Consider the following 26,738-nt stretch of genomic DNA (forward strand, 5'->3'; position numbering starts at 1 on the left):
TCTTAAACTGTTACATAAGTACTGTAACGAACAGTATAACGTTAATATTCCTCAGAAAATATACTGGATTGATGAAACATATAGTGTTCAATAAGCACACAAAATTGAACTTGGTACAAAGTGCGTTGTTTGCAGGAAGTAGTTTAATTTCGTAGCTTCCTAGCTGTGCGATATGAGGTCACCGTCATCAGCTATACCTATTAACAGCTACATTGTATAATCAGATTAATCTGATTTATTCATACATAATTAAATAGTAAATGCTTAGCGTTAATTGCTGAAAACGTATTATCTTTGCCTGTGTTTATCTCATTATCATCGGGCCTCACAAAGAAGAAAATATAAAAGCTACTGTCCCTGAGTTTTAAGGAGTATTTATGAGCGATGTTGATGTGCACACTTTTGCTTAGTGACATAAGGCTCTTCTTTCGCGCAATGGTAATTGGTTCGTTTACTAAATTCAGTTTGTAGTACAATGCATTATGTTTGTCAGTTTTCTCATCAGGTTCCTGTCGCTTCACACTATTTCATTTTATTTTACCATCCTTCATTTAGGTTTAGTCTCTTTTTTTTTTCGTTTGCGGTTCCAGTGTTGCCAGATTGGACTAGAAGTAGCGGATTGTGCGATTTTATTTTAGTGCGCTCGCTACCAAAATTACAAATTGGGTGACATGCTACTTTTTTTATACTACTTCTAATTACTTGCAACTAATAACCCTGAAGAATGTGTTATTTTCATATATGAGAAACCACCAATCATTAGTTTTATACAATACAATAAAAGTTCTGTTTAAATATTCTATTTACATTGAATAATAGTTTTACTAAACGTATTATGTTCAATTCTTGTTTTGGTGATTCATTCAAATAGGAAAATTACTATTCAAGACCTTTCCTATGAAGTAAGCATCTCATACGAGTCCGGTAGAGGATTACGACAAGAACGAGGGCAAAATTCGTTCTTTCCACCTCGTGATTGATCGTCGTGCTTTTGGCCAATATATATATGTATAAAGACCTACCGTAGTTGGGTCAGAACTTCACCTAGGAACTAATAGATACGTTATCCAAAAATGCAATATTCAGAATCCTAAGGTACCCACAAAACAATTTTTATACAGTGAGTCTGGCTTCGGTTATATAATAATTTGAAGTACTTTCCAACTCCCTCTGCAAAAATTGTTGCGTGAGTACCTTAGGATTCTGAAACATGGGTATTTTTGTAGGACTCATATTAGTTCCTAAGTGAAGTCTTGACCCGACTACGGTAGGTCCCATAGTTTTGGAGCTATGCATCTTTAAAGTTCAGTTTTTCATGTTTTCGGCAGCCTATAACTCCGAAAGGAAGCATTTATGCACCCAGGTTGGTCTATACTTTTAGTCTTATCTTGGTGTCAGAAAACACCTCCCAAATATATATATATATATATATATATATATATATATATATATATATATATATAGATAGATAGATAGATAGATAGAGAGAGAGAGAGAGAGAGAGAGAGAGAGAGAGAGAGAGAGATGCTGTCTCTCCGCATACGTCATACTCTCCGGCATTGTGCTAGTTCTGGCTCTTTCAGATAATTAAAACCGTGCTAAAAGGAAAACATTTTGACACCATTCACGGTGCATTTGAAGTCCCTGAAGAAAGAAAACATCCAGAAGTGCTTTCAATCGTGAAATCAACGTCGGAATGAGTACATTGCCAGCCAAGGGGAGTGCTTTGAAAGTGATTGATTCGTATTTGATGTAAGCTTATTATTTTGTTCGTAACAAAATGATACCTCGTGCTTGTTGAACACACCTCGTATATTCTTGGTTTGCTCTTGTTGTGATGCTTATATTTTATCACATTCATTTTTTTCAAAGCGCCTTTCTTTGTCTCGTTTTTGTAAAACATCAACATTTATATAACATATTCGTGGGTTAGATTGTAGATGCTGAAATTCCCGTTTTATGTAACGAAATTTCTTCTTTATATAAACGTGAATGGATACTTCCGTCTTTCCACAATATGAACATTTTAATCCAGTGACGTAACTATGACGGGCAAACGGAGCTTCTGCCTTGGTCGCCTGATTGGGGGGTGCAACACTTGGCAAATATGTATTTTCACTATAAGGCATGGAAAGGAGTTTTACCTAACTAAAGATGATTTTTAAAAAATATATCTCAGAAACTTAAGAATCTTCATTCCGCCGAAATTAAAATACCGCTAATTTTACAGTAATTATGTGATATCTTCAAATAGATAAAAGATAATCGAAATGTGGAACAAGAGCGCCCTAGACAATATTATTTTACATAAGAAACCGCTATCACGACTCACTTATCTGCTTTCGATTTTGAGCCATTTTGAAAATCAGCATTTATTTTCGCGTTTCTAAACAGCTGAAAACGGAAAGCCACTAGGTGACTTGTGATAACGGTACCTCACGCAAAATAATATTGTCTAGGGCGCTCTTGTTCCATATTTCAATTATCTTTTATCTATTTGAAGATATCACACACTTACTGTAAAATTAGAGGTATTTTAATTTCGCCGGGATGAAGATTCTTAACAGGATAATAACAGCATATCAACCTTAGGATCATAATCCATACAGCATAAGTTAGCTTCGAAGCTATCTTTTGAGAACATTGTAAAAACCTTTGCAGCCAAAATAGCCCGCAAAGTTAAGTTTAAGTTCCAGATTTTTGTGTTTTCATTTAACTTACAGCTGTTTAAGAGATTTGGAAAATGTCCGAGTGTAATACTCGAGACAACAGCTTGACTGCTTGTCATAATTAAATATTCTATTCTAAAGCAATAGACTTGATTCATTCTACACATATACACATCCCAATATAATTCAAAAAACATTGGGGGCGCGGTGGCTCAGTGTTAGAGCGTTCACCTCCGGTGCTTGGGGTCCCTGGTTCGATCCCAGCTTACGCTGTGTGGACCTTGTGGTGGTCAAACACCGTGTTCGTGGGTTTTCTCGGGGTTCTCCCGTTTCCTCCCACTTTATTCATTCCACCATTTCATTCATTTGTCATCATCACCGTCTCCTTTAGCCTAACCGGCATAACCGTGGGACGTAAAACTAAAGATTTCATTTCATTTTTCAAAAAACATTGTGATTTGAAGTTATTATGATAAGACTATAAGAATATGTCAAGCAGTGTTGCCAACAACCTCTGAAGAAAATTGGCTAGATGGCCTTCAGAAATGTTTTTTTAACACAGAAGAATGACTAGATTTTGAATTGCTTACTTATAACCCACATTGTAGATTTTAAACCTCTTTTTTGTCTGTAGGCTTATAAGTGAGTTATAGTAAAATTTGAAATGTTGAATTTTATTCGTTGAAGATTAACAAGCAACATACACGACTTTAAATTACAATAAAATCCGTCAACAACTCATCTGATTTGTGAAAGTCAACAGCCATGTTATTAGTTTAATTGAAATAAGTCATCATTGATGACGTCGCAGCTAGCTGAGGCGCTGGAACTGGATGCATCATTGTTGGATTATGGATTGTTTGTGTTTGAGTAGACTGCCATTGTCCCAGATTTCAGTAGTACTTCTTTCGGTAGGTCATAGACCTTACAAATACTTCTAATTTCTCCGTATACCCACATGGATTACAATGAGACAAAGTTTTCAAGCTAATTACATACCATATTTGTTTCATTTAATAAATGGAAACAGTCTCTGTGGTTTGAAGAACCGAACAGTTTACTTACTATTTGCATTAGAAAACTTTCATTCTTGCAATGAAATGCTAAATTTAAAATAATTAAAAGTAGCAAACGGGCCGTTGCGGGAGCGACATTTAAAGTATTTTTGAGTCGATAAGTATTGCTAAGTAGTTGTAAATCTGTGTGTTGGGAGAGAGAAGAAAAAGAATGAGAAACAAGTGTTTGTTACTTAATAAAACACCCTCTGTCTAGAGAAATCAATTAATAATATATAATGACAAATAAGCTAATATTTAAAAAAATACACTTTGTTTTCAAAGAAAATATATTTTTAGAATTAATTTAACGGCTAATAAAAAATAGCAAAATAGTTTCATAAAATAAGCTATATTTAGGGCTATAGACATTTCGTAAATTTGCGTGGCTAAATACCTCTCCAAATAGACTTATTGACATATTCAATTACCTTGCTTTCCTTTTTCGTTTGATCATGTTGAAAAAAAAACGAAGGGTAAAATATGGTTATTATATTTACTTGATCTTTAGAATTGTTTTACCAACCCGCATTGGCAACTTTTTTTTCTTAATATTTATTCTCTTCTCGACCTGAAAGCGATCCTTTCTCACACCTACGACAGCAACAAGTGGAAAGCCTTCTGAACTAATTTCTTCCAAGCTAACAACGAGACAGGCGTGATGACACACAAACCACTAGTCGGTAGACGAAGAAAGCGAATGATAATGTAAAGACAGGGAGATATAAATTGTTGCTGTCTCTATATTCTTTCGTCTTTAAGCCAAGAACAGTCTGGTAAACGTGCGTTGTGGGTGTTGTCTTTAGTAGAATTACGCCTACCATCCCGCGGGGATAGTCAATATTATCCGAAGGCAGGTATTGATTTTATCTGAAATCGTTCTCCTACACCGGAATCCTTAAACAGTTCTTTTGTGTTACTTTTTATCTTTTTTTCTCTTTCTGTTCTTTTCTTTTGTCAGGATGTAGTGTCGTGTGTCATAGTTCACCTGAACAGTACTTCCTTATGCATTTGAATTCTAACAAGTTCATCTACATATACGAGGCCGAGTAGAAAAATAAACTTAATTTGTTACTAAAAGATCGTAATGCTGTGGTAGACAGCTGTAAATGGAATATGCAGGGTGCACACAGAAAACGAAACCTAAGTAGCGTACGTAAAATGTAAGTGTTTCTTCTATACGTACTTTCCGTATGAAAGAAAGAACTGTATTTAGGCGGACAGGAACTGTGTTTAGACGGTTTGTTGCTTCAAAACGGGAGATCGAGCTGACCACTTCACAGAACCATGTTCATTAATCCAGGGACGTTTCCTTCATCCTGTCTGGCATACACTAGCGGTTCTAAGGGTTAAAATTTCAGTGACCATTATCCCACTCTCAAGCTACACAGTGTTGCCATATCGAAACATTTTGTCCAGAATTACAAATACTACAGTCAGTCAAACATCATATATACACTTATGGGCCACCCTGTAAATTACAGCTACATACTGCATGTTTTTGGTTAGAGTTTAGAGTTCCTATTCATCACCAAAGCTATATGTGATGTGGTCTTACAGTTTAAAGTGGAACTCGAACGACCATAGTGCGTTCACATTTCAAGGCCGTCTCATCGGAAGTCGAAGTCGGGACCCTATGCAATAAAGAAACCGCGCGCTAACTGCTAGATTAACAGAGTGTGGGGCACTTCATGTATTTGTCTGTACTCACTAACATATATAGTTTGATGTGAAATTTAAGGTCAGCAACCCCAACAAGATAGCCGCCCCATTGGAGACATGCATCAGAGAGGTAGAGGCTCAAGTTTTGGGGTAGTGGGGGATTACAAGTCAACAAACGTTCATCAAAGGCTAAATATGCTCTGTGAGGATTCCTGTGTTTGGTTACAAGTGGCACAGAATGTTTAAAAGTTCAGGGTCAACGTTAGCTGATACGGTGTACTCGTGTTGACCGCACACTGCGACTACACGCGACTTGGTTGTTGTCTTGTATCACGTGATCGTAGAAAATAGCAGCGCTAATGTCGATTAAGTGACTTTACACGTGAACATAGGTCATAACTCTGGAAACCATGTCATTCAAACGTTGATTTAGTAATACAAATGTACCACTAGATGGATTCCAAAGCACCTCGTATCGGAACAGAGGGAACGTTTGGTTTGAACATTCTTTTGTAATGACTATCACGTCCAGCGTAGTCTCCGTACTTGGCCCCAAGTGGCTATAATGTGTTCGGTCTCCTCAAGAAAGCACTAGGCGGCCCAAAATTTCGTTCTGATAGTGAAATGGAAGAAATGGTGCACGAGTGGTTACCCAGTCAGTAACAACAGTTTAACCTGTGGAATCCAGAACTAGTGAAACGATGGCATACCTGCATATCACGTGGAGAGGACTGTGCACAAAAGTTGTGTTGTGTTTTGTATTAAATGTACGAGAATACTAAGATACTTGTTGACTCAAACTCTTTTATTTATTACAAACTTTTGTATAATACAATATGATGAAGGACGATGCCTTAGTAGCAAAAAATTTACTTTTCTAAAGGACCTCTGGTTTCATCTTTGGATTGTGAGTTAGTGGTGAACATCATCGCTCCTGCGGACTTTCTTATTATTCTTCTCACTAACTTGATTCTATCAACATTATAAAGAATGTGTAGTTGCCAGTACCTTTCTATTTGTTTACATTTGTGTACTATACGTTCATACTTCGTGTTCTACAAGTTATAAATAGCTATATAAATAAAAATGAAAGCTACTATGTTTGTGACTTACTGACTCTTGAGCCATCCGACCGATCTCGATTAAATTTTCAATGTAGATGAGGTTTGGGCTTGGAATGGCTTTCATCATTTCACTTTGACGGTACTACTTAGGGGAGGAGGAGGGGAGATATATAAAAATGATCGAAAATGATCGATAATGCTGTAGAATTTATAGTTTCTGGGGTCCATACGTTGATTGGTGACAGTTTTGGTGCCCTTTATGCCAAAAATAAAACGTATTCTCCCCGTGTGAAGAACTAGCATTCTGCTAGTCTTCCCTAAAGAAAACTTATATTGCGTAGTAGTTGAAGTTTCTTTATTACGTTCTACGGTTATACCATTTAGGTTAACGGAGGTGAATTAACGGAAGTGAATTATTGATATAATTGGTAGAATGATAATGTAGGAGGAAACGGGAGAACCCTGACAAAATCCACAGACGCGATGTTTTAACCACAAACTCGGTTAACTGGCTTAGAATCAGGGACCCCTAGTACAATAGGTGAACTCTCTACCACTGAGCCACCGTTATTCTCAAATATTTTGTGTAAAGTGTTATACTCTATGATGCAGAAAAGTGCACAATGTAAAAGCGACGAAAAAAATAACATTATGGGCTTTCGAGACGTGAATGTAGAAAAGTATTTGGCCGAACGGGAAAAAAAGAAGAAAATGTTAGAAAAAGTAGGAGAGAAAGGAACATCAGATGTAATTAAAACAGAGGAAGGGGTATGGTGCTTCCATGCTATATCGCGCTTACCTCTGGTGCGTGGGGTTCCTAGATCGATTCCCGACCACTAAGTTTGTAGTGTACAACATCTTGTCCGTGGGTTTTATTCGGCTACTTCTGTTTCCTTCCACGTTGTCATTCCACCAATTTTCAGTTGCCTTAATCGTCTATCTCCTTTAACCTAAAGAGCATAATCCTGGGACGTTAAACAGTGATTTCATTCAATGTATTGTCTTTGACACAAGTAAACAAAAATTAAAATGCGAAGTTAATTCAGAAAGTAATCCCTCCAAGATGTATTCCCAACTAGACCCCATTACAGGCAAGACACTTGCACCAACGCGGAACAAGGTTTTTCATGCCGTCAACTAAGAATTATGCTGGCTACTGGTGATACCATTGCCAAACTGCTGTTTTCATCTCCGTGTCACAACTACAGTTTTTGCCCGTAAGGTGACCCCTAAGTTTGGGGAAGAGCCAAAATTCGTAGGGCACAAAATCTGGACTATAGGCAGGATGAGGCATAATGTAACACAACACTTTGCCAGCAAATGGAACAGCTTTGATTTTTCTTTGGTGGAGGAGAGGACGTTTTACGGTGCACCATCGTTTGACGCTTCGTTTTCGGGTCGTAATATTGTATCCAAGACTTGTTTCCGGCGATTAATGTTCCCAGGCGCACAACTTCACGCAGTCAGAAATTCAATAACAGGTCGCTGTTTCAACCGGACATCGACGCTGGATGCCGCGGATTGCTCCATTACTTTAGAATGAGAATAGATTAGAAGATGAAACAAGTGACATTCTATAGCATAAACATCAATGCATTCATGACAAACAGTTCAGAATGTTTGCAGTACTATTGGCTAAGTAGTGGGCTTGGAGGCATTACTTTCTGAATCATCCTCGTATAAGAATTAATTATACTTCTGGGATTATGTCATTAATCATACTACATGCTGTATCTAGCTAGTTTCAGAACGGAAAGATTGACTAGTGTTAATTTCAATATCAGTTTAACCCTTGGAGCCCGGAGTTCGATACCCATCAACCACTACGAAAGGCGGTAATTTTAAATCACCAAAACAGCAGTTTTCGCATAGTGTCAAAAAATTGAACATATCTTAAAAATCCATTCGCCCGATTACAATGAAATTTTCAGGACTTCTAAACGAAACTTCTACATATAATTTTTGAGTTGAGTTGATTTTAGTTTAGCGTCCCGTTCAGCAGCGAGGCTATATGAGACATGGACCTACTGATTAACGTGGAATCCGAACCACATGAGCTCCCGGTTCGGATTCCATGAATCAAACCCGGGTCTCCCACGGCAAAGGCGCGTGCGCTAACCGCTTAGCCACGAAGGAGCTCTCTACATATAATTGTATAAATAATGATGTTTACTATAATAAGCGGTTATAATAAGCGGTTATTATATAAGCGGTTAGTTATATAATAAGAGAAATAATAATAAGTCTAAAAACTTACATGTTGCTTTTACAAAGTACCAGTACTATTGTCTTATGCTCTTGCGTGGTTTAAAAGTCGTACGTTAAATGGTACAGTTTAGAAAACCAACAAATGGTAGAACATGCATCATTTCGGCACTAACACACGGGACGTATACGTGTACGTCGAACCGGCTTGAAAAGTTAATCTTAATTGGGGACATGGTTATCATACAACATTAATTATTATCTTTACAAAGAAAATAGCTTTTCTAGATTTTCTTGAAAACTACACATGATAATTTTAACCCCTTCATGTCATTTTGTTAAGCTCAATATGGTCTATGAATTTATATGTCTCATCTCAAGAGTATGTTTTTGTTTTTACTAAATGCTAATAATGTTATAAAATTATCAGAGAAGTAAATGATCAAATTATTTTCGAGTATATTTTTTTTTTCGAGTCACTCAGTACGTGCCTACAGTTTTGAGCGCAACTGTAACGTTTCATTTGTTTTTCTTTGTTTCTTTTGAAGTAGATGTTATGGCATTCTTTTGTTTCTTTGAAGCAGAACTAGATGTGTTTCTTTGAAGTAGATGTAATGGTATTTTTTTGACGTAGATCTGATGGTATTTCTTTGTTTTTTTAAGTAGATCTGATGGGATTTATTTGCTTCTTTGAAGTAGATCTGATGGGATTTATTTGCTTCTTTGAAGTAGATCTGATGATATTTCCTTGTTTCTTTGAAGTAGATCTGATGGGATTTATTTGCTTCTTTGAAGTAGATCTGTTGATATTTCTTTGTTACTTTGTATTAGATCTGATGGTATTTCTTTTCTTCTTTGAAATAGATCTTACGGTATTTATTTGTTTCTTTGAAGTAGATCTGATGGCATCTATTTGTTTCTTTGAAATAGATCTGACTGTATTTCATTATTTCTGTGAAGATCTGATGGTATTTTTTTTGTTTCTGTGAAGTAGATCTGATGGTATTTCTTTGTTTCTTTGGAATAAATCTGATGGTATTTCTTTGTTTCTTTGGAATAAATCTGATAGTATTTCTCTTTTTCAATTAAGTAGATCTGATGGTATTTTTTCTTCTTTGAGCTAGATCTGATGGTATTTCGGTTTCTTTGAAGTAGAGTTGAAGGTATCTCTTTGTTACTTTGGAGTAAATCTGATGGTATATGAGGCGTGAACCTGTACTTACAAGGGACATCACCCAATTGTCCGGCTCCGATTTCAATTAAATTTTTCTAGCTGATAGAGGGCATATATGTATTATTTGTGATGACAGAAATTTTTGCCATGGTGCATGTTTTCTATTTTTCATAATTTTTGAAAGTTGTGATGTGGTTATTAGAGATTACTGCAAAAGTTCCTTACTAACCTTTGTAAACGGAGCGTTAATGAAAGAACAACCATATAGATACATATAAGGCCTAGGCTAAGTTATATGGTAGGTATAACCTTGATGGCAGCCATCTTGAAATCCGCCATCTTGAATTAAGGTCAAGTTTTTATTAAATAGGAATAGGGTAATATGATACATAATTTCGGGCTAGAATTTACTCAGGAAGACAATGGTGAAGCTAGTTTTGAGATACACTCATTTGGGGCAAAGTTACAAGCATTTAATTGTTCACTTACTACGTGCGAAAGTCCCTTACCTCCGCTTCTAACCCGCGTATTAATGATAATAAGTGAAGGAAAGCTTCGGTAATACATATTATGCCTATAAAGAAGTGATACGGTAAGTATATTCTTGACGGCAGCCATCTTGAAATCCGCCATTTTGCATTAAAGTGAAGTTTGAAAAATGAAAACCATAGCATGTGACACACCATTTAATAGCAAATGATCCCAAGAAGCCAATGGTATGCTTATTTTTGTTCTATAATTAACCAGTGTTAATTTAGGACTGCTCCTAATGTGCACCAAACGTCCATTATTCGATTTTTCAAATTGGAAACACTCCTAATTTTCACCGCATGTTTCAAGATTCCAATTGGCACTTTGCAGTTGTTGCCATGGCTCATGTTTTCTAAATTTATTACATTTTTTTTAAAGAGTTGCGATTTGTCAGTTCATGAATAGTGTTGGGATAAGCATCCAACAATCTTTCTGAATTTTGAAGACTTGCCATGTAATTATTTATTTCCTATACCTGCCCTTCAAAAACTCATTTACTGACATGAATCATCGCACAACGGAACAACTCCAACTTTGCATTCAAGTAATACCGAAGACGTAGCTTGTGTAGTATATGAGACGAAAAATCAAATGAAAATTCACTTCAAAAAGGAAAACTTAATATGATTGTTGTGTAAATCAAGGGTCTTTTGTTTTATATTTATTTCTTTATTGTATATTTATGTATTTATTTATTTATTTATTTAATTAATTAATTTTTATGTTAATTTTTTAGCTAGTCAGACAAAAAAGTAATTCGTTTTCTAGCAATTGTTGTCGATGATTCAAGGTTGTGAAATTTATAATCAGTATTGATCGGGCACTCAATTAAGTTACACCTCTTTATAAACAAGTTGCCTGTTTTCATATTATGCTCACGGTACAAACAATGTTGTGGTAACAGTCATATAAAGCATCTTTGATATTTTCTAGCATTGCTGCTGTTTCTTTAATGTTGTGTTTGTTAAAAATATTTTATTGTTTGTCGTTTGCGCAACATATAGGCTACATTTTCTGATAATTTTGTGTTCGTATAACACCAATTTGTTATAATTTTATTTGTATTTCTTTACGTCATATAGGTCCATAGGTTCTTCATGTATTCTCGTTTAAAATAAATAATTACATTGCAAGTCTTCAAAATTCATAAAGATTTTTGGATGCTTATCAAAACACTGTTCACAAACTGACAAATCGCAACTTTTAAAAAATGTAATAAATTTAGAAAACATGAGCCATGGCAACGATTGCAGAGTGCCAGTTGGAATCTTAAAACATACGGTGAAAATTAGGAGTGTTGCCAATTTGAAAGATCGAATAACGGACATTTGGTGCACATTAGAAGCAGTCCTAAATTAACACTGGTTAATTATAGAACAAAAATAAGCATACCATTGGCTTCTTGGGAACATTCGCTATTAAAATGGTGTGTCACAACTATGGTTTTCATTTTTCAAACTTCACTTTAATGCAAAATGGCGGATTTCAAGATGGCTGCCCTCAAGGATATACTTACCGTATCCCTTCCCTCTAGGCATAATATGTATTACCGAAGCTTTTCTCCACTTATTATCATTAATACGCGGGTTAGAAGCGGAGGTAAGGGACTTTCGCACGTAGTAAGTGAACAATTAAATGTCTGTAACTTTGCCCCAAATGAGTGTATCTCAAAACTAGCTTCACCAATGTCTTCCTGAGTAAATTCTAGCCCGAAATTATGTATCATATTACCCTATTCTTATTTTAAAAACTTGACCTTAATTCAAAATGGCGGATTTCAAGATGGCTGCCATCAAGGTCATACCTACATACAACTTCCCCCTAGGCCTTATATGTATCTATATGGTTATTCTTTCATTAACGCTCCGTTTACAAAGGTTAGTAAGGAACTTCTGCAGTAATCTCTAATAACCACATCACAACTCTTAAAAATTATAAAAAATAGAAAACATGCACCATGGCAAAAATTTCTGTCATCACAAATAATGCATATATGCCCTCTATCAGCTAGAAAAATTTAATTGAAATCGGAGCCGGACAATTGGGTGATGTCCCTTGTTAGCTTATCTTCAAACACAATCAAATTTAACGCGAGATTTTAACCATAGGCATTTCCGTTAGATATCAAAGCCAGTTCATCTGCATGAAAGGTGGAAACCGCTAATTATTAGGACAAAAAGGAGATTGTTTTGAGTTGAGTTGATTTTGAGTTTAACGTCCTTTCAGCAGCGAGGCTATATGAGATGCGACCTACTGATTAACGTGGAATCAAAACCACATGAGCTCCAGCCGGGAATCGAATCCGGGAAGATTGTTTTCTGTGCATTGACAATCATTCTATTGTCATAAATTTACATTTTTTATTTTCTCACGAACTCTGAATCTGTAGGCATATAGTAATATTATTACATTGTATTAGAATAAAACTATTTAATTTAAATTCCAATGTTTTCCATTTCTTGGTAATAAAACATGAGAATACATCTATTACTTGGATATGCCATATGCTACAGAAGCAGCGACTATTTTCAGAAACGATGTTAGATCATTTTAAAAATTCATTTTAATTCTAGATTCAACATGTGAAACTGAAATTCACGTTTCCAAGTTCATAAATCTCTAAAAAGGGATCGTGTGTGTGTTAGTAGAGTATTAGCAATCTCCTTCTGTTAGGACTTTTCGAGGTTGTACTGTATTGACGAACGTGTGAGAGTTAATGTGTGTGTGTGCGTGTGTGTGTGTTTGTGTGCTTGTCGGCATGTGTGCGCCGGGGATGTATGTGTGTTTATGTATGAATGTATGAGTGTAATTTCTCGTCTTTCGTTCACGAACTTAACAGACGTGAAAGAATTCCAATATTTGCCGTGGTGGGTATCACAAAGTCAGTGCAATAGATTTTTTCTCTTTTTTTGACTTGTTTTGCGTGTGTTACGAAGAAAATTAAACTTTTCTTTTTTTAAAATTCTTTTTTCGGGTCTTTTGTTTCTTCAATTCTGTCAGTCATTGGTTGGTGATATGAGGGCTATGAAATGAGGGATCGCGTCAGGAAAGAGGGGGAAATGGGTACCGCGTATTTGGTGCTGGAGATGGGTGTGCAATTGATTATACAGAATACTGGGTTAGCATTTGAGAAGCCATGAACATGTAGCATACGGGCAAAGAGTAGAAGTACATGCCGCAGTGCGGACGCTTGGAGAATAAATTGGTTAAAAAAAGCGAATTCTAGAAAACACAAAGTTTCATCCATTGTGTCATCAAGAGGATGTTAATACAGAACATGACGAAGGAAACTCGTACAAAAGTTTGCTTCTGTAAATAAAGGGGTAATGATGTTTTACTCCAGTCACTGATGAACTAGGGAGTATACACATGAGAATTCTATTCGCTAATACCGTGGTTGGCTTGGCTTCTATTCGTTATCTTTGTTTAAAACTAGAAATTAACTAGGCCAGTGAAACTTTTAGTACACGTCTCCCTTTCCGTGTGGGACTATTTGTGTTACGCACCTCTTGAGGTTCATTTTGCGAAGCCATACTAAAATTGTATTCTGTATTACTATTTATTGTACACTATATTGTATCAGCTAGAAATATTAACCTTGCAAGCACAGTACTGTGCTTACCATTATCAGTATGTTGACTTTTAATTTCAACGTTGAGATGTATTTGAACGTAACGCCTAAAGCTACCTCTCTTGTAAGAGTAATTTTTAGTAAACGGTTGGTGGTGGTTCTTGAGGGAGGTCACACGAAAAATGTAAATATTGCTACAAGCTAAGAGAGGAAAGTTTACCTATGTACTACTGTTACATACAGCTTTCTGAAGATGTATATACCTTTCTTTCTGCAGCTTGTAGCTGCATTTTCTTAACCGATATAACTTTCCTCAAGGTTTAGCGCTGCAAACAGTTTAAACAAATGCAAACGAGAGTAAATAGATACAAGATAAGGGATACTAGCATACTTTACTTGATTTGTCTTGAGATACTGGGTTAGATGCAAAAGTCACTACAATACCGTCTACCCAGTATGATTTCCTGGTCAATTCTACTCGCCTGATAAACTAACAGGCCTAATTGCAAGCATAGTTTTCTTTTTCTGTATCAGAGGGAGATGTTACCCGCGTGGAAATGAAACACAGTATGAGATAAAAGTTACCTTTCCCAAACTCGGAGAATTTCCAAATAAAAATTCACATAAAATAGAAGGTGTTGCAAAAATTTGTAAATATTTTGGGGATAGATTCCTTACATCAAAATAGGAGAAGGTCACATTAAAATAAGAGAAGGTCACATTAAAATAAGAGAAGGTCACATTTAAATAAGAGAAGGTCACATTAAAATAAGAGAAGGTCACATCAAAATAAGAGAAAGTCACATCGAAATAAGAGAAGGTCACATCAAAGTAAGAGAAGGTCGGAAATACATAGTTTCGGAGTTATAGGGTGCCGAAAACGTAAATTAAGAACTTTAAAAGTCCATAGTTCCACTACTATAGAACCGATAGTAGTTGGGTCAAGATATCACTGAGGAACTAGTATGGAAACTATCCAAATATCCATCTTTCAGAACCTCCTGTAGATTTTTAGAGATGATGTTTGGGAGTACTTGATCATTCTCCACCTACCTCTCTAAAAACTGGTGTAGAAGTACTGGAGCACTCGTAAACATGAATATTTAAATAGTTCACATACTAGTTCCTCAGTGATGTCTTGATCCGACTACGATAGTTCCCATAGTAGTGGAGCTATGAATTTTTAAATTTCACTTTCTTTACGTTTTTAGCTCCCTATAACTGCGAAACTATCCAGTTTTGAGCACAGGTCTATATGAACATTTTTCGTCTCATTTTGATGTGAGAAATCTGTTCTCAATATATTGTGGCACATTCTTAACACCCTGTATAGGACCACCAGAGTAAAATTTCTTACTCATGTCTCCGAAATTAAATCATATTATGCTGTAGCAATTACTGATTTATTTATCATATATAAACAGAATTACTTAGATGACTTTGGAGGAAAATATGTAACAAAATGTCACCAAAAGTAAACTAAACAATTTTGCATGTAAATTTTCAAAATAAATTACATATTCCATATTGTGTAATAGCTCATAAAACATTTATTATTCAAATAGGAATAAAATTACCTGAGTTTTTGTTGAGAAAATTGCTCGGAGAAAGTTACCCTCAAGAGTAAACTACTTTTTTATTTGTATTTTTCACCCCAAAGTAACTTATACCATTGTATAGGTTAGTTAGTGAAATACTTACTTATGAGATGTGAACAAAATTAACAACCTGTTTCCGAGAAATGCGTAGTTTTCTTTCTGTCTTTTTTTCTTTTTACCTAAGAAAAGTGAATAAAACTTAAAGAAAACTAAAGTTTATAGAAATCTAAAGTTTAAAATATGGTTCGAAAATGGAAGTGATTTTTTTTTTTGTCCCACGATTTTGCATTGTGGACTAAAGAAGATGGCGATGAGAAACGGATGAAATAGTGGAATAAAGAAATTGGAAAGAAACGGAAGAATCTCGAGAAAACCCATGCACATGGTGTTTGTCAAAATTTGGTTTGAATGCTTTGTACAATATGATTTCTTGACGAGTGTATTCTACACTGGAAAGACATCAGGACAAACGGACAGACGATCATCTTATTCACCCTGATGAGATGTATATATTGTTCAATGTCTCATATTCGGACATTTTCTCGTTAAGTCTTAATAATGGAAGGCTATTCAAAATTATCTTCAGAATTACACATTTTAATAACTAACGTTTCTAAATACGTACATTTATAAAAGCGATATCAAATGAAAGAGAAATTCAAAACGTTTTAATATCTGGCAACACTGGTGCATTAGTTGCGCCTCTCGCCGCTAGGGCGACACTAGAACAATCAAGAATGTTATGAAATAGATGATCTGCCCATACGTATCTTCAACATATGAACTCAATGAAGCCAAAAAACAACTGAGCATCGTCCGAGCCTGCACGTCTGATTGGCCACTCTCGTTTCCGCCATGATTGTTAGCTCGAAACATTGAGATCTTAGTGGTGCGGAGTGGGCAGGGTAGGTGTGGCGAAGCTGTGACGTATGGCTTCACGATTTTGTTGTATGGGCACATCTATTTTATAACATCCTTGAATACAAGATGGCAACAAACCTTTTGTATATTAAATTTTTGTCGTAACCAGTCTGTTATTAATATTCGAAGAAATTTTAGAACTAAGTTTGGGGAAGAGCCCAGAAATAGGCACAGCACTCCTAAATGGTACTTCGATTTTAAAGCAAAAGGATGCATCTGCAAGAAGAAATTGCTCAGCCGCCCATTGACAAGTACGGAAACAGTGGAACATGTTAGGGCCAGTTTCACGAGCAGTCCACAGAAATCTACGGTGAAAGCAAGCAGAGAATGGGAGATACCGCAGCGTATTGTGTAGATGCTTATCCATAAGCGACTCAAGTTTCTTCCATTTGTCACTGGGTTTCCAGGCTTGCAACTATGTCAACCGCTGTACATAAAATTTGAGCTCTGCAGGCTTGATACGTGTCGAGTTACAAAAGGGGCTCACATTAAACACCTGTGATCTGAAAAGTGATAGGTATGTAATGAAAGAAAACATTTATGAGTTTCTCTCTTATTTGGTACCACTTTCGTGTATGTGCGTGTAATAAACGTTAGTTATTAAAGTTTGTAATCGAGAAAATCATATTGAATGAATTAAGAAATTAACTAATCAGTTATGAGATCATAATTGAATTTATAATTCAGTAATAGATATAAGAGCTGCAGTGAATTTATAACCATTTTATTATTTTTCAGGTATTTCAATGCACAAAGGATATGCCTTTGTGCAGTTCACTAACCCATTTGACGCCCGCAGCGCCTGCCTTGGAGAAGATGGCCGGACTGTCCTTGGACAAACGCTTGGTGAGTGTAGAATGTTTTTTTTTACCAATTTTCTTTTATATATCTGCCTTTTGATTATTTGTTGTTAAACAATAATACACATCCAATATTAAAATAGACAATGTTACTTATATTAGTCAACATGCAATCTATCGTATCTTATCAATTGAAGCGTATTTTCGACTAACACTGTATGTCACATTTTCCAATAAAAATAAATAAATAGTTTATATATTACGGATAATATAAAGTAATTGTTTATTGGTATTTTCTGTTTGTTTTGGAACACTTTACTCAAACAGAAAATAGTACTGGAGAATGTCATATACTACTTTATCACACAATTATCAATATATGATCAAACATCAGGTCAAGCAACGGCTACGGCTGGCCAAGGGTCTCAATCTTCTTATAATGAAAATTAAATCTTTCAATTTAACGTACCACCATTGTGTCTTTTAGGCTAAGGGAAACGAATGATTAAAGCAAATGAAGATGATTGAAGTATTGGTAGAATGAGAATGCAGGAGGAAACGGGAGTGCCGCGAGAAAACTCACGGACACGATGTTGTTCACCAAAAACTTACTTGGCTGGAATCCAACCCGCAACCTCACGCAACAGAGAGAAACGCTCTACCACTGTACCACCGTGACCCCTTTCAGTCTTCTTGTGACCACCCTCAGTACCTTGAATATGTCAGCTGTTTGCTCAGGCGAATATGTATTCCAAAACTATTTATACTGTCAAAATTGTAAGCTGAATGACTGCTCTCTGATTCAGAGTTCTGGCTATAAATATGCCAAGATTTTCGACAGTGTTATCCGAAACCACGCTTTAGTTGTGTTATTTCTTCTAGTACAGCAGAACTATTTTTTTTGCATTTTTCGTTATATTTTCGTGAAATTCTTGTGACAAACTCGGGGGAAATAATTTCAAAATTCTCAAATTGATGTGTATTAGGTAATACGTTACCTATTTTCCTTTTATTTCTTGCATTATTTCACTCTATTTTTCTTTAAGACTATCCTTATTTACTGGTTAAAAATACCAGATAGAAAGTAAAACAACTGCATTTTCCTTAAAACTGTTCATGAAAATTATATATTTTCAAAGTTAATTAATTAACACGATTAAATCGGATAATAATATACCAGAAAGCGGACGATAAAACATTCTTGTGCACTCTCGTTTTGGCATAATTTTGCAAAAAGGAACAAGTATTAATTAAAATTTGTTGAACAAGATTACGTGTAATGTGAAAACTGTATTTTTTGTACTTGATTTCCATTTCTATATAAACACATTATAATTTTGATACTGCTGTTAGTGTAAATTCTTTATTATAGTTAATGATTATATATATTCATAAAATTTAGTTCGTTATTGCGGCGTAGAATACATATTTGCGTTATTATACAAGTAGAAAATATCGTTTAGTTTTTTTTAATGTTGTTTAAAATAGCTTTTATTTATCTTAACTAGAATGCAAGTAAGGAAACCGTTGCGGATATTAGAATTGTTGGCCCGCAAATTTTAATTAGTCCTTTGCATTCTAAACAGTCAAAACCTTTTTATTTTAACTATTATCTTAACTATTAAGTACAGCACTTGAATTTTCATAGGATTGCTATTTCCTTTCCGACCATTAAAATGTTATGAATAACGATATATAATTGTACTGCCATATGCAAAGTAAGCAAATAGTTATGTTGAACTTCATTTACAATAACATACCTTGAGGTAATATCAACATGATATTATATAACTAAAACTAATCACGGGAAATATTTATGGACAAATATATTGTAGCATTTTGTTTTAGTAAATCAAGTTTTTTCCCTACAAAGATTAATTTTCCCCAAATACATCAAATTAGTAAAAGAAAAGTACTTTCTAAGAAATAAAAAAACGTTAGTTTTATTTTGCTACGATTATGGTTTAACAGAATCGAATTTTAATCTTAACTATGTCCGATATTTTTCATAGGTACAAATACAAAAGCGTGTTAACAATCCTTTCATAAAGGAAAATATAATATAATATATCGTGTACTGTACTAAATATCATTTGAGCGCATATATTTAAATGTTAACAAGTATATACTTAAAAAATTGAATGGAACATTAAAGCTTTCCTGGTGTCGTGATGAACATAGTTGTTCCCGGGTAATCAGCCAGATGAATTCTACGTCGCCCAACGTTTCGAGAACTGGCAACATTGTTCTCGTCTTCCAATCACAACTGAAGCCACAGACTGACGCTGATTGGAGGTCGATATTGACCAATCAAACTCCGTCCCCTTCTTGCCAGCACGTATATAATAAAGCCTTTTGTTTTTGGTTTCTTTACCCAGAAGTCGAGAACAATGTTGTCAGTTCTCGAAATGTTGGACGACGCAGAATTCACCTGCTTGATTGCCAGTGAATAACTATATTCAAATTAATTAATTAATTAGTATTTTGTGCCACAAGCTCAACGGAAGAATGAGGTAAATTTTGACAACGAACTTATCATTTTTCATGCATGTTCCAGAAACATTTTCTTCGGCTTCAAGAGAAACAATTCACGAACCCAGGGAATGAGAAAACCTGGCGTAAATATTTTTATTTTCTATCTATTTCCTGGGGACGAAGCGACCGTTGAAGCTAAGGATAGATAGATAAACAGATACGTGGGTAGTCCAATATATAAGTTTCTCTAAGCTGTAAAAATGTATTTTTAAGATACTTGTAAACTATACATACATGTATAAGTGGGTCCTTTCTCGTTCTCCACATAATCTCCATTGAGATTCAGGCATTTGTCTCACAGCTCCACCAATTTGTTCAAAGTCTTCGCAAAATATTAGGACTCTGGCTATTGGCGAGCCACTGCAAATCCACTGTTAACTCTTCACACTTGGATTCATAACTTTAAAAAAATACTCTAAATTTTTATAATTTGATTATAGGAACTTGTAATAGTTTCCATGTTGAAACAATGTAAACGTAAACGTTATTTTTTACACAGTATCGAAAAAAATCATTCTAAAAGTTTCTTTTAGTTTTATAACTGATTTTAAACTGAAACGATTATAGACGATTATCACCAAAAAAAGCACAAATATTGACAATAGTTGTATTTTATTTTCGCAAATTATACGTAAGCTGCAGTGTTACAAAATGGGTAAAATTGAGGAGTAAGAAATATTGAAGAAATTACCATGCTTGGACTCTTTATAACCTTTTGAAACTTTGGAAATAGAAAGCCAAAAATCAGTTGGCCTTAGAAACTCATGAGTTTTAACTAAGGAATTTATAGCTCAACTTTCTATAGCTGTTTCTTTAGGAGGATATACGTATATGACAATTTTGACCTATATATTTTTTTTAATTGAGGGAGATAAATACCCATAGTCAAGTTGAATACCGTTGAAAGGCCTTATTGAACATATACTATTTTAAACTTGAAATACGTGAATTAGTTAGAAAACAGACACTTTATTAAATTTAATTTTGTTTTATTGATATAGCATATACAATCTACTTCATGTGAAATCACACAAAAGAAGTTTCCAACAGCTGGAATTGTTTCTTGGGCTTTAACAACTTTCCCATCATACGATGTTCACAACTCAGTTGAAAGAACTTCAAATGTAGCACTTCATATAACACTTTTAGATCTGACAAATAATATCATAATAGATTTCTTTGTTAACTATGAGTAGATTTTTGAGCTACCATTCCACAAGAACCCAGCAAATCGATGAAGCACGTGTTAGTGATTTTATCTGGGCTACTTCTAATACAATGACGGATTTGAATAGCGTCCAAAGCATTCGGAAATAGTTATGCAGTTACAAAACAGCGAACAGTAATTCAATAATTAATAATAATTGCTAAAATATAAAACAGTAAAAGGAAAACAACTATCTACTCTTGTATGTAGTAATTATTTGCGTTTTTCTATGCTCATTTGAAATATGCTTCATTTCTGCTTGATTTCAAATTTATTATTTGTTTGGTCTATTTGTTTAATCTGTCTGTGTAATATTTGTCCATGCAACGTCATGCATGATTTTATCAATTCCAATAATTACTTTGCAGTCTTTTCTTTTAGAAGCTGTCTCATTAACTATTGTAGGAAAAATATAATGCTATTAGTGTAATAGTTTTTGTTAGAAGTTTCACTTTCATGTGTTTGCTGTCGGAATAACTCATTAATAAGAATTTTTTTAAAATGACATATCCTGTTTCCTCTGCTATGTTTCATCTGTTGAATGCTATTTCACTTAGTATCAATATATCATTAACCAAGTTTGCTAATTCTCAAACGTTATGGCGTACCACTTACAGCGAAAATTAAGCTTGCATTTCATTGTGGTTAGAAGGTTTGTGTACGAGATAGAATTTTCTCCTTTTGTAAGGAAGATAATTGTTAACTCCCAGAAGCAGTTCTAATGGCTTGATCAGGCTTTCAAATTATACGTCAGTATTTCATCATCTTATTATCTCTGAAAGAGAGTGTCAAACACAACATAATCAATTGTTAAGTGTAATGAAATACAAATACAGAATATTTCATAGATAACTCTTATATTAATAGACAGATACATTGCTGGATTTAATAGCAATTTATTATCTTAACCATGTGTATATGAGGGCGTATCTCTGGAGAAATGATTTACAATTATTATACAAACTGTACTGGAAGTGTCCCTCCATTTTCCTGGAAACACAATCTTATTCGTTTCACCGTGTTGTCAGATGCACGCCTTCATAAGTCTACATCCAGATTGTTTTCAGCTTTTACACTGGTTCTCTTTCGATCAGGACCACCACAAACGCCATACTTGTCTTCAAGCTCTTTGAGTGGAGGTAATAGAATATACACTGTGTTTCACTGGGATCTTCTATTTATTAAGTAGTTATATAACTCATAGTTACATCTCTGTCCATAGTTGGCAAGTAAATTATACACAAAATATTGAAATGTTGCATGAAATCATGAATTCCGATTTCGATGCATACCGTTCTTGCATTCTTGGGCAAAGAGTTTGCTGTTTTTTTTATTAATAATTCTTAGCTATAAAACCATGCTACTTTGTTGGTTGAATTAAAGCTGTTCCTTTCACCAGCTAAACTAAATGAGACAGAAACATTCATCTTAATGTGGATTTAAACATAAGAGTTCTCACCAGGAACCGAACCCTGGTCTTTCAAGCAAACTTCTCGTACGCTGACCATATAGCCACGTGGGAACTTGAAACACTCGCTACTGAATTGTAAGTTGTTATATGACAATAAAAAACATTCATTAATCTGAGCAATAACAAAATATCTATAATTATGTATCAAAAATTAAACTCCTGATTCCGTGCGTCACTTCAGCGTATACATATTTGACATGCCAAGTATGGACGTAGAGTTATAACTATTTACAATGTGAGACGTACCACAGAAACACATGGTATAGGGTAAGTCCGGTAGAGATAGACCCTCTGGGTGAGACGAACCAGGGTCATAATTAGTAAACTGTCCGCCAGACTGCAGCGTGAATATTGGCGTAGTGTCATGGCGGATGTATGCTAGACACTGTTTTGCTGAAGCAGAAGTCTACACATTTCTTCGATAGACGAAATTTTTGATTTCAGGTAGGACAAAACTTTTTTTAAACCCATTTCATTGAATCAATATTCAACGTTCTTGATGTAGATTTCTTTGTTTTTTTTTTTTTTTTTTTTTTTTGTTTTTTTTACTAGCGCATAAAAGAATGTGTTAATGAAAGCAATGAAGTTCCCGGCTTTAAAAACAACAACAAGTAAACTACCCTTCTTATCTCTCCTTCTTGGGGTAGATGAACCACTGTCATTGCGGGAGAGATGGACCACATTGGAAATGTGAGAATGTTTGTGATTTGTGTGGTAAAGTTTGCAAACATACAAAACGAGATGCAATGTATAGTATAATGTGATTACTGGCATTCATTTTCTTGAAATATGAAACTTATGTATTCTTGCCATTTGCAAATGTTTCTTTTCTAGGTTCCTTGTTAAAAAGAAAGTTCATTTTTAGTTTTTTCTTAGTTTAATCAATATTAGATTATATGAGATTAGAATTCAGTAAAAACTTGGTAGCTGTAGAGACAAAACTGTTCCAAATTATTTATTTATTCATTGTTTAGTTTCTGTATATGGTCCATCACTCCCACAGTGCATGATCCACCTAACCTTGCTGCGCTTCTGCCCTGATGCGGTTAGATAGCATTTGTGCTTGTAGTAGCCATTTAGCACAAGTTTGTTTGTGTTTTTAAGTCAATTCGTGAATTGGCACTGCAGTTTTTTTTTTTTGTCGTCATAGGTGCACACTCTGTAGTTATATTCTGTCCTCCTAAAGTCCATCTGTACCCATTAATGCAAATCCTCCCTTAAGATACACTTTCTAAAGCAGTAAGAGCCCATTTCCTCCTAAAAGCAAGTTCGTATTTCGTCAATATAAATATCCCCTTGTGTAGTAACCTAATACAGGAAAGAAATAATTTTGGTGACCTAGACACCTGTATTTGAAAGGAGGTTGAGCCTCCAAACCCCGTCTCTAAAAATGTATTGACATAATACTGTAGTACGGTATTGTTTAAAGTGTTGGTTGGAAACATGAAAAAGTAAATATTCACTGTTTTCGTTACTTCTCAAACGTAGTTTGCAACACTTACCAGTAGGAAGGTACTAATTTTGCGCAGAAATACAGGGTTTGTCCGGGAGGTAGTAGGACTGATTTTTTCCCCGCCAAAACGTGGTGAATGAAGGTGGATGTTACCGCACTCGTTGCGTGGTGGCGGTCGTAGCTATCAACACACCAGTTGCTAGTCGTCTCAAAGTGTTCATGGAGTGTACATCGAGTATAAGGTGAACCCCATTAAAGGTGCCTTGTCATCTTCACAATATATCGTTTGTTAGAGCATCGTTACGCGGTGAAGTTTTGAGTTAGACTAGGTAAAATTGTGAGCGAGACTGGGTAAAGTGTCAAAGCTTGAAAGAGCACACCCTCGCCTCACTTTGTCCGAGAAAAATCCGCATAAGCAAGCCTAAAATGAAATTGATATTGAACATATTTTTTTTTTGACTGCAAAGAAGTAGCTCACAGAGAATTTGTACTGCTTGGTCAGACTGCGACTGCTGCATTCTACGTGGAAGTACTTGAAAAACTAAAAAATAAATAATAAAACGAGTCGGCTGCGACTGTACAATTGCTGAATCATGGAAGCTTCATCACGACAATGCGCCGAGCCACAATACCTATGCTGGCATGGACTTCCTGACCAAACATGGCATTAAACAGCTTCCCCAGCCATCCTACAGACCAGATATCGCTCCCGCAGAATTCTTCCTCTTCCTCCGACTGAAAGGGGTCATGGAAGGATGGCAGCATGGCTCGGGCCAGATCATTCAAGAGGCCGTAAAGAGGGAACTGAAGAGCATTCCAGTTTATGTGCTCTAGGGAGCCATCAATGATTGGCAGAGTCACTGGAAACGCTGTGTTGATGCAGAGAGAACATGCTTTGAAACCTATTAAGTCAATGCGTCAAAATTGTGAATAAGGATTTTTTAATCAGAACTACTACTTTCTGGACAAACCTGTACATTACAGGTGAATACATACCTAATGGAGAACAAAGAAAGCATAAAATAAAATATTTGTGATTAACCGTTACGAATGAACGACAGAAATGAAAGAGGAGCAATTCTAGATGAGGTATATTAAAAGAATATCAAATAAAGAGTAATACAGTGTTGAAAACAGGTTCATGTGTTTATAATCCGGAGCCGCCATCTACGGAAGATTAGCCTAGACAGGTTTCGCTGTAGTATCCTTTCATAAGTACGTGTAGGATGTTGTTACATTTTGAAGTGGTTATTCTGTCTTCCAACATTCGCGCTCGTATTATTTCCCCCTCTGTTGTTATTCTGGATTTGCGTGTGATAGTGAAATGGATATTAATGATGTATTTTGCCACGTACGTTCTCCGTACCTGCCTTATCTCTATTTAGTCGCTGCTACAAATACAAATAAAACTGGCTGCTAAGTGGAGAATAAACGTTTCTAGATTGAGTGTGGGATACCAAAGATAGCTGAAAAGTAGGGAGACCGTAATCATTGTGTTAATTTTATTACCAGCTATTCCTTTAGTTACAAGCGAAAAGAAACGCCAGAAGATTATACGTTTTACCCTTCTCGTTTTTATAGGTATATAACGTCTTATTTATTAATTTACTTTTCACTTCATTTTGTCTTTCTAATATTACAATCAGATTTATACATTACAAACAAATCATCTGAGCTCTCTTGCGCCTACACTGGGAAAAGTCCGTTCTCCGGACAGCAGTATATTGTACAAATATACGGAATCCTCTTGATTACTACAGAAATCAGTATGTAGCATACGTTATTCATATGTTACATACGCACTGCCCTTAGACGTTACATCATGTCGTTGCAGGATGTCTAACAGTTTTCCGTATATCAATTGCTTTACATTCCTCAGCTATATGTTGTATACGTCCATTTGAATGCGAGATCCTGACCTCCTATATTGTTTCATGCGAAAAGTACGTATAGATGGAACATTTATACGAAAAAGTATTATAAAACATGCGTTTTCAGTTATACGTCTTCTGTACGTTGTCCAAAATCTACAAAAATGACTCATGTAATCTATCTTTTTAGGTACGCCACCTACATTTTTTCTCAGTGTAAGCGGTTAGCGTACACGCCTTCGTCGTGGGAGATCCCATCTCGATTCCCGGAGGGAACTCATGTGGTTTGGATCTCAAGTTAAGCTCTAGTTTCACATATCATATAACCTCGCTGCTGAAATGGGCGCTCTCAAATCAAACGAATTGCTGTCGCAGTATTTTATCGCAGGTGGAATCAGAACTTGATCTTGTTCTGAACTCTTGAAACTGTTTCAATTTTTATAACGTTAAGGGTATTTTTACCTCTGAGCACCGCACCGCAAAAATTCGATAATTATATTCAGTAGTTTTAAATCCAGTGGTACTATACTAGATATCATGAACGACGTCGCAGGGTAGAAGTTTCTGCGCAGTAGTGGAAAGGAAATTTTAATTGTCTGCGTTGATGAAGTCAGTTTATTTGTTTCACATAACTTACAAGGGAAAAGCAGGTTTTGGTAAACAAACTTCGTGACCATCTTTCGTGAGATAGTAGTGCACACTTTAGGTGTTAATACTACAAACTGGGTGAGCGCAATAGCCGGAAGTATTAGAGAGAAAAAATAGTAATAAAGTTTCCGACTCGCAGCATGTATAATATGACGCCTCAAGTTACATAATGAGGGCGTGGCAGTGTGAGGACATCTACGACTTACGTGCAAAGCGACCCGGATTCTATTTTCGCATGGGTCAAGCTCTTTTTTGCTTTAACCAGTAAAGCAGCTATTTGTAACTACAAGTAACAAATTAATT

The 26,738-nt window shown here is 35.4% G+C and overlaps 1 protein-coding gene across 3 annotated transcripts in view; it reads left to right on the top strand.

Moving 5' to 3' along the window:
• Positions 1–26,738, top strand: part of LOC145674428 (uncharacterized) — a 1,698,027-nt gene that overhangs the window by 1,032,460 nt on the left and 638,829 nt on the right. For all 3 annotated transcript variants that reach the window (XM_081744474.1, XM_081744473.1, XM_081744472.1), the window contains one exon: positions 17,189–17,296. In XM_081744474.1, the coding sequence (XP_081600600.1) occupies positions 17,189–17,296 (108 nt within the window). The remainder of the gene's footprint in view (positions 1–17,188; positions 17,297–26,738) is intronic.

The sequence above is a fragment of the Thermobia domestica genome, chromosome 17 (assembly GCF_964235325.1).
Source record: "Thermobia domestica chromosome 17, izTheDome1.hap1.1, whole genome shotgun sequence".
Lineage (NCBI taxonomy): Eukaryota > Metazoa > Arthropoda > Insecta > Zygentoma > Lepismatidae > Thermobia > Thermobia domestica.